Source organism: Chiloscyllium punctatum, chromosome 6, assembly GCF_047496795.1.
Source record: "Chiloscyllium punctatum isolate Juve2018m chromosome 6, sChiPun1.3, whole genome shotgun sequence".
Lineage (NCBI taxonomy): Eukaryota > Metazoa > Chordata > Chondrichthyes > Orectolobiformes > Hemiscylliidae > Chiloscyllium > Chiloscyllium punctatum.
In genome coordinates this window covers 66,742,862-66,752,731 of record NC_092744.1, presented here as the reverse complement: position 1 = coordinate 66,752,731, position 9,870 = coordinate 66,742,862, and the positions used below count along the sequence as shown (strand labels likewise).

The following is a 9,870-nucleotide window of genomic DNA, read 5'->3' as shown; positions in this document are numbered from 1 at the left end:
AGCACAACATCAAGGGCCGAAGGGCCTGTACTGTACTGTTCTATGTTCATGTGTGGGGAAGGGTTGAATTGGATCTAGTGGCAATTCCATCCGAATTAAATCAAGCTGAATCTTTTGACAGGGTTCACATTCACGGGATAAACATTTTCTTTCCCTACTATAGTCTGCCACTGGATTTAAATGTCGTTGTTGTTGCAGAAGTTTCAGCAGCAGTCCGCTCTGAAAGCTATACAGAAGGAGCAACAACCAACAAAGATTAATAACTGAGACCCACTCAAAAGGGAGCAGTCATTTCCCAGCAAGCCAGTAGTTTCCGCACATTCTCATTGCCTGGACCACACCTACATTACAGTAAAGTGAAACTTAACCTCTCTGAACTCTCCTCTGCCAAGCAGAAACTTGGCAAGCTGAAACAGATAGTTAAACACTTTGCACCATTGCAAGCGAGAAATGATGAATATTTCTGATAATAAAAGAGATTGTTTTATTCAGGGGTGAAAACAAAGTTATTTGGTCAAACGTAGCAAGATTTGGGAGTGAAACGTTTCGTGATGTGGTGGCTCAATTTTGTTCAACGAGCAGCCAGATACTCGATCACGATTATCTTGTTGATTTTTCGGTTTGGCACGTGGCCTTTGTACAGACTTTTCTCATTTGCGTTACGTCTTAGCGGCATTGGTCCGTCTGGAAACACCGGTAAGGAGCTCGGGTCACCTTTGTGTTAACGCACCTTTTCACGCCCAACCAATCTGACGAATTAATGTACCGGATGACAAGTCGCTTTCCAAGCGAGCAGGAGGCGTCTGTGCTCTGGATATGTACAGCTACTTCGATGGGCAATTGTGTAAAAAAGAACAGGTCAATGAAAGCAGATAGCATGAGGGGGGAAAGAAGAAAACACATAGAAAGATTTACAGGTAATATTTGCAGAAGAAAACATAAGTTTCAGGTCAGTGACATGACGGTAAAATTGTAATTGCATTCTTTCGTGTACTTCGAAAGCTGAAACTGGACTGCAATATGGAGACACCTTCAATACGCAAAGTCTGCACCAAAGCTCAAGACCGGATGATCCCTGAAAAAAAAATGGGATCGACGTCGAGGTTAAGCCCTGTTGCTGTTAGCACAACAGGGCTTAACTTTCTTAAACTTTCTGGCACCTACTGATTAAAATTACCGCAGCCCTCAAACAGTACTGATTGAGAAACAAGCATGGAAAATCCGTGTCCAGTTTTCATTCTGTTACAACCTATGGCTGTCAGTTGCTATTGGCAACTGTTGAAGCCATAACCAATTGCCTTAGAGGTCATGCTGAGTGGTCTTTTTGGAGCTCTACCCATGATATGGCTGTTCCACATTTTATGCTTTTGCAAATGTGTATTCAATTTCTAATTGTTTCTAATTTCTAACTTCCTAATTTTTAACAATATTGTTAGTTTGGGGCGGTACGGTGGCTCAGTGGTTAGCACTGCTGCCTCACAGTACCAGGGTCCCAGGTTCGATTCCAGCCTCTGGTGACTGTCTGTGTGGAGTTTGCGTGGGTTTCTTCTGGGTGCTTCAGTTTCCTCCCACAGTCCAAAGATGTGCAGGTCAGGTGAATTGGCCATGCTAAATTGCCCATAGTCAGGGGTAAATGTAGGGGAATGGGTCTGGGTTGGTGTAGACTTGTTGGGCTGAAGGGCCTATTTCCACACTATAGGGAATTTAATCTAAAATTGTGCCTACTATGTTTATTCAATTTAAGAAAGCACTTTGTGTCTCGCTACATGTGAGGAGCATCTTATAAATGCAGGTTATCATCAAGATTGTCTAAGCAGGAAAGTTACTGTTGTGTTCCTAATCAACTTTTCCCTTTTATGTCTCTGTATTCGTGCAGCTTCTGTGGGCCTCATCAATCAAGGAGCCACATGTTTTCTGAACGTATTACTTCAAACATGGTTCTTGACACCAGAAGTTAAACAGTCCATTTACAAGTAGGTTTTAGGAGTGTTCATTCTGTTTGTGTAAAGGTTCAGCATTAGAAAAATCTACAACTGGAAAAGTTGGTCAACTTCTATTCGGACTTTGAGAAACAATTGCATGCTGCCACAAGAGAGGCAAAAATTCTCAATGTGAAGTGAATCATGAGTAACTGAAACCCAGAGAAGTTCAGTGCATTTTGAAACCTTTTCAATAATCAGGGAGTGGGGCTAAGTGGGGAAGTGAGTTGGAAAGTGAAATGGGAGAGGAGAAATATGATGACAGCAAGTCTATAACCTCAAACTGCTGATCATTTAATACTGACTACTCAACAAATTCAAAAAGCTCTAAACTAGGCAAAAGAAAAATGTTTAGGTGCAATGTTTGTGTGAATTTAAAGAACATTTTTGTGTTGGGTAGAGAAATCATACTATACATGTAATTTGTCCCATTACCACACCTCACCACCCTTTGTTAGGGAGTGTTAAAAATAGAGTGAGAGAATATTGTCTGCAGCCATTAATCACTTTCAAAAGTGCAATATTACACAAATTATACTTTTCTTAATAGGACTTACAAATGAATTCTTTTCAAACTTCAACAAAAGGCACGAAATATCATAAAATGTGCAGATTAATCCAAAGTATAAAATGGAATACCGGACAAAGCACTAGCTGGAGTATTGTTTTTGTTAAAATATGCAACACTCTTGTTCACATAGCATCACACCAATTAACTCCAAAAATAGCTTGGAATGGGAGCATTCTACATTACCAAACCTTTTGTGACTTCCTATCAAATGGCATAAAGTTTAATCCTGCTTATTGTAACAAATATGTTTAGAGGTAAAATTCATCCAAAAAATTAGTTTGAATACAAGAAGGGATTTCTGGTTTCCTTTGCCACTGAAATTATCAACAAAACAATTTTACTTCCTTTATTTATATGCCCAAGTATATATTTCTATTTGAAAGATGACTGATAACTATTTGTAGACTTTGACAGATTATGAATTTCTCCAATGGGAAATTCAAGATTATTCTGTTTGTTAGGTGCTCAAGCAATCAATTTTCCTAAATGTCAAAATACAATTTTTTTCAGGTTAAATTCAAATGTGGCATTTGTACATGAGTTACAAAACTTGTTCAATAAGATGGAAAGCAAAGAAGAAAAGTACATAAGGACGAATGAGTTGACCATGAGCTTGCAACTGAATGGTAAGCATTGGGCAGACCATTCATTCAACTTCCAAATATATAAATCTACTTATTTATCCATCAAAAAATTGTTTCTCTTGTTCGCAATATTGTTGCCTGGGCCATTTGTTAATTTTCTGTGATTTGAGGTGGTTCTTTAACTTAATAATAGAGACTCATTAGAGAAAACAACGCTTAAGTTTCCAAAGACATCTCTTTGTAAAAATTGTGAAGGCCAAGCTCTGGATCTTTGTGGTATGCCATTAAAATTATGATTTGGAGGTGTCGATATTGGACTGGTGTGGACAACGTTGAGTATTTTTATTAAGTATTAAAAGTATCAACAACTTACACTAGATCAGGTCCTTGGTTAAAGGACCACAAATGCAGCTACCATTAAGCCTGCTCTGACATTCGATACAATCATGGCTGATCTTTGGCCTCTCCCATAACATTTAATTCTATGAGAGGCAAAGAATTTGTCAATCCGTGCCTTAAACGTATTTAGTAATGAAACATACACAATCTGCTTGGGAAGAGAATTCCAAATATTCAGAACTCTTTGACTGAAGCAATTTATTTTCATCTCAGGTGATACCTAAGAGTGTCAGCAAATGTATCAGGAAAATATTGGCTAGACATGTCTCTTCTCTTTTCAAAGAAAAGGTGCTGAGGAGTGACTTAGGAGTGGTGTTTAAAATTATGGAAGATATTGATAGAGTGGATTTAGAAAATGATACATCTTTTGGGGAAGAACATAATGACATATAATCAATATAAGGTAGCCACCAAGATTTCCAATAGGGCTTTTAGAAGACCACATACGCAAACACATTAAGTCTGCTCTGCTATTAAATACAATCATGGCAAGGCTTAGTGCTGGGGTTTCATATTTAAAATCTTCATTGGTGACTTAAATGAAGAGACTGTGTGTGCAATGTATTTGCTGATTAATCTTATTGGGAATATAATCAACTCTAAATCCAAATTTGTTGGTTCAAGCCTACTCTCATTCAAATCCATTATCTAGTTTAACACTTCAGTGCATACACTATTGAAGGATTAACTGCAAAGTTCTTCTTTGGCAGAAGTTTATACTTATTAGCTTTCACTGATGCCAACATATAAGGAATCCAGGTCAATGTGTTAAATATATTGTATATGCTTGTAATTTCAATTAAGTATAATTTCTAAGCATTCTTCCTTTCAAGTCTTTAAACAGCTTGATATTGAAGAATTTTTTCGCAATATGATTAACAAATTGAGTGCTGAAGTGGGCCAAGGGGATAACATTCTGAAGGTAAAATTCAACTATGGCACCTATTCACTATTTTTGAAGTTGTCCTTATTTGTGTTGCCGTCTTCCCAATTTTTCTGTGCTTTTTTATGGTACATCCTCCTAAGTGTCTTCAACTCTTCTCCCTCACTTTATCTTTCTCATCATGTACATCCTTTTGCTGATTTTGTTTTTCAGCATTTCACGTCCTCGCTCTCTTTGTCTCTTTCCCTCTCACTCTCCTTCTTGGCATATCACCAACAAATTTGAATAACTGTTCTCATTATCTTTTTACTATCACTGAACGTGGGTAAAAAGTCTTGTTGATAAAGATATCTGAACTATAATTTTGCTAGGACTACTTTTGCTAGAGAAAAGAGCATATATGTCAGCAGGTGATCTCCTCATTTGAATGGCTGGGACTAGTACCCATGCAATTGATGACATCTTGGACATATGTTTGCCCCATAGTTTAAGAAATCCAGTGAATTGTGTGAGGTCTGGCAGGAGCTGGGATGGGCAATTGGCTGCCCTTACTCTTGGGGGACAATCCGTTTATTCATCAACCCCCTTAGTGAGGACACCATACTGTCATAAAGAATTTTCCATACTTACAAATCCATGTGAGCCAGATGTTTGTCAGGAAAGAGTTAAGTACAACATTATTCACTTTGCAAACCAGTCTCTAAGCAGCATGAATTTTCTGTGAGGCTGATCTCACTGAACTAGCCATGTTTCTTGATATATGAAGACTAAGGAATTGGCATCTCAGGGCTTGTGGGTCACTGCCCTTTTAAGAATAAGCAGAGGCTCCACCATTGCAGGAAGTCTTGAAAGTGCCAGTAGTGCTGAGGACTTTTAACCCTTGTGCTGCACTCTTCATAATGAGAGGGAGAGCACCAGAAGGACTGAGGAATTTTATCTCCCAGGTAATTTATGCTCTTTCATTGCCCAGCCCCTTCAAAATATATTGTGCTCTTTTAAAAAGAAAGACTGACTCCTTTTGTCAAGCAAATCAATAAAACATAAGAATTTTTTTTTACATGAGATTTAAAACATTAGGTTTATTTTGATATTATAATTAAATCCTGAATGACAGAATATGGGCTATATGTTCATTGGCTTCTATCTTATAGCTTTATCAGATCACAATGGTTCAATCCATGCAGTGTTCAGTATGTGAAGAACTTGTTACGGAGGATTGTTTCTTTTTGGACCTGCCGTTATCCATTTTTTCACCTGACTCTTCATCAGAAATAAAAAGTCTAGTAAGTTTATTTGCATTAATACCATGTTTTGTTTTTGCATTCATTCTAACTGTCGAGTTTAATATAACTGACATATCTCGTATCCATAGCTTTACCATGTTAACCCAAGATAATTTACATGCTTGGAGAAAAATGTTTCAGCCAAATTGAATGAAGTTAGTCTTTTATCTTTTGATTTTCTTGGTTTCTCATTTCCTCTGATCTCTAATGCTATGGTGCTGTAAAATAAAATAACTAGTGAGAGGATGCCCAGGGTAGAAGTGCAAATTATAAGGCTGAATCATTTTCCTTTGAGCCAGAATTGTCAAAATAAATCTAGATTTCCTTTGGCGTTTCCCACCATCACTCTGTTTTAGCATGTTTGTATGCTGAATTCACAACCTGTGTCTATATTAAATGAGATATATCTGTTTGCAATTTCTTTCCTTTAAAAAAGAAGTGGATGCTGTCTTATGTCTCACGGCAATTATGCAATATACCTTTAAGAGCCATGTTCCTGATGTCGTCGTCATCATATCACCAGGCGTTTGCCCAATAGTGTAAAACTCTCAGTCTCCACCATACTGAGCTCAGTTCATTTGCAGGATGGCACACTGAAGGAAGCATGTTGCAGTTTATCCAAATTGTGTAGCTTGACTCCACACATTCATGTCCATATAATTGTAATGTACGCTTGATGATAGCAGTCCCTGCAATAACAGTTCATTAAATTGCTGCAGGTGGGACTTAAGGATGGTGTGTGGCCTTCCTGGTGCTAGGGTTAAAGACATCACAGACAGAGTGCAGGAAATCCTCAAGGACGAAGGTGAAGAGCCAGAGGTGGTGGTACATGTTGGCACAAATGATGTTGGGAAGAAGAGGAGGAACATACTACAGTGGGACTTTGAAAAACTAGGAAGAAGGCTGAAAAGCAGGATGTCCAGGGTGGTTATCTCTGGTTTACTTCCAGTTCCTCGGGCTGGTGAGACCAGAAACAGGGAGGTAATGGACTTGAACATGTGGCTGGGGAACTGGTGCAGGAAGCAAGGATTTAAATTCTTGGATCACTGGGGTATGTTTTGTGGTAAGCATTCTGGTAGGCAGGTTTGCTACTCCAACACAGCTACATTTAAACTAAGTAGTGGGGGGAGGGGACAAACTGGATGTTTAAGAAAGAAATTGAAGGGAAAGTTAGAACAAGGGAAGTCAAGAAAGACAACTGTATCAATGAGGCAGAAAACTCAAAAAGGGATCATGCTGTAAGGTTGAGTGAAGTAGGAGTTGATGGGAAGGGTGAGGGCAGTAACAAATTAAAAATACTATACATGAATGCACGAAGTATTAGAAATAAGATGGATGAATTTGAGGCTCTTTTGGAAATTGGCAGATATGATATTGTGGGGATAACTGAGATGTGGCTTCAAGTGGACAGGGCCTGGGAAATGAATATTCAAGGCTACATGTGCTATCGTAAGGACAGACTGTCGGGCAGAGGGGGTGGGGTGGCCATGTTGGTAAGGGATGATATTCAGTCCCTTGCGCAGGGGGACCTAAAATCAGGGGATGTAGAGTCAGTGTGGAGAGATCTGAGAAATTCTAAGGGTAAAAAGACCCTTTTGGGAGTTATCTACAGGCCCCCAAACAGTAGTCTGGATGTCGGATGTAAGTTGAATCAGGAGCTGAAATTGGCCTGTCGCAAAGATGTTACTACAGTTGTTATGGGGGATTTCAACATGCAGGTAGACTGGGAGAATCAGGATGGTATTGGACCTCAAGAGACTTTGTGGCGTGCCTCCGAGATGGATTCTTAGAACAACTGGTGCTGGAGCCTACCAGGGAGAAGGCAAGTCTGGAGCTGGTATTGTGCAATGAACCAGAATTGATCAGGGGCCTCGAAGTGAAGGAGCCATTGAGAAGTAGTGACCATAATACAATAAGCTTCAATCTGCAATTTGAGAGGGAGAGGGTACAATCGGAAGTGACAATATTTCTGTTGAATAAAGGGAACTATGGAGGTATGAGGGAGGAGCTGGCCAAAGTTCAATGGTGCAATACCTTAGCAGGGATGATAGTGGAGGAACAATGGCGGATATTTCTGTGTAAAATGCAGAAGATGCAGGATCGGTTCATTCCAAAAAGGAAGAAAGATCCTAGGAGGAGGCATGGATGGCCATGGCTGACGAGGGAAGTTAAGAAACATATAAAGTTAAAAGAGAAAAAGTATAACATAGCAAAGATAAGTGGGAAAACAGAGGACTGGGAAGCTTTTAAAGAACAACAGAGGATTACTAAGAAGGAAATACACAGAGAAAAAATGAGGTATGAAGATAAACTGGCCAAAAATATAAAGGAGGATAGCGAAAGCTTTTTTAGGTATGTGAAAGGCAAAAAAGTGGTTAAGACTAAAATTGGGCCCTTGAAGACAGAAACAGGGGAATATAATTACAGGGAACAAAGAAATGGCAGAAGAATTGAATTGGTACTTCAGATCTGTGTTCACTGGGGAAGACACAAGCAATCTCCCTGAGATAACAGTGGCTGAAGGACCTGAACTTAAGGGAATTTATATTTGCCAGGAATTGGTGTTGGAGAGACTGTTAGGTCTGAAGGTTGATAAGTCCCTGGGGCCTGATGGTTTACATCTCAGGGAGGTGGCTCAAGAAATCGTGGATGCGTTGGTGATTATTTTCCAGATTTCGATAGATTCGGGATCCTTTCCTGCGGATTGGAGGGTGGCTAATGTTGTACCACTTTTTAAGAAAGGTGGGAGAGAGAAAGCAGGAAATTATAGACCAGTTAGTCTGACTTCAGTGGTGGGAAAGATACTGGAGTCTATTATAAAGGATGAAATAATGACACATCTGGATAGTAGTAACAGGATAGGTCAGAGTCAGCATGGATTTATGAAGGGGAAATCATGCTTGACTAATCTTCTGGAATTTTTTGAGGATGTAACTCTGAAGATGGACGAGGGTGATCCAGTGGATGTAGTGTACCTGGACTTTCAGAAAGCTTTTGATAAAGTCCCACATAGGAGGTTAGTGCGCAAACTTCAGGCGCATGGTACTGGGGGCAAAGTACTAACTTGGACTAAAAGTGGTTGGCTGATAGGAAACAAAGAATAGTGATAAATGGCTCCATTTTGGAATGGCAGGCAGTGACCAGTGGGGTACCGCAGGGATCAGTGCTGCGACCGCAGCTTTTTACAATATATGTTAATGATATAGAAGATGGTATTAGTAATAACATTAGCAAATTTGCTGATGATACTCAGCTGGGTGGCAGGGTGAAATGTGAGAAGGATGTTAGGAGATTACAGGGTGACCTGGACAGGTTAGGTGAGTGGTCAGATGCATGGCAGATGCAGTTTAATGTGGTTATCCACTTTGGTGGCAAGAACAGGAAAGCAGATTACTACCTAAATGGAATCAATTTAGGTAAAGGGGCAGAACAAAGAGATCTGGGTGTTCTTGTACACCAGTCAATGAAGGTAAGCTTGCAGGTACAGCAGGTAGTGAAGAAGGCTAATAGCATGCTGGCCTTCATAACAAGAGGGATTGAGTATAGAAGCAAAGAGGTTCTTCTGCAGCTGGACAGGGCCCTGGTGAGATCACACCTGGAGAACAGTGTGCAGTTCTGGTCTCCAAATTTGAGGAAAGACATTCTGGCTATTGAGGGAGTGCAGCGTAGGTTCACGAGGTCAATTCCTGGAATGGCGGGACTACCTTGCGCTGAAAGACTGGAGCGATTGGGCTTATGTACCCTTGAGTTTAGAAGACTGAGAGGGGATCTGATTGAGACATATAAGATTATTAAAGGATTGGACACTCTGGAGGCAGGAAACATGTTCCGCTGATGGGTGAGTGCCGAACCAGAGGACACAGCTTATAAATACGGGGTAGACCATTTAGGACAGAGATGAGGAGAACCTTCTTCACCCAGAGTGGTGGCTGTGTGGAATGCTCTGCCCCAGAGGGCAGTGGAGGCCCAGTCTCTGGATTCATTTAAGAAAGAGTTGGATAGAGCTCTCAAAGATAGTGGAATCAAGGGTTATGGAGATAAGGCAGGAACAGGATACTGATTAAGGATAATCAGCCATGATCATATTGAATGGTGGTGCAGGCTCGAAGGGCAGAATGGCCTACTCCTGCACCTATTGTCTATTGTCTAAATTCTTCACTAGTATGTAAGC

At 40.1% G+C, this 9,870-nt stretch overlaps 1 protein-coding gene across 2 annotated transcripts in view; it reads left to right on the top strand.

The window, feature by feature from the left end:
• Positions 1-368: 368 nt before the first annotated feature.
• LOC140479043 (ubiquitin carboxyl-terminal hydrolase 47-like) overlaps positions 369-9,870 on the top strand; it is a 32,859-nt gene continuing 23,357 nt past the window's right edge. Inside the window, exons 1-5 of one of the 2 annotated variants that reach the window (XM_072572834.1) lie at positions 369-696; positions 1,877-1,973; positions 3,061-3,176; positions 4,367-4,455; positions 5,568-5,699. In XM_072572834.1, the coding sequence (XP_072428935.1) occupies positions 552-696; positions 1,877-1,973; positions 3,061-3,176; positions 4,367-4,455; positions 5,568-5,699 (579 nt within the window). In that variant the 5' untranslated portion in view covers positions 369-551. Of the gene's footprint in view, positions 918-1,876; positions 1,974-3,060; positions 3,177-4,366; positions 4,456-5,567; positions 5,700-9,870 lie in introns of both variants that reach the window. The other variant, XM_072572833.1, reaches the window with a different exon arrangement.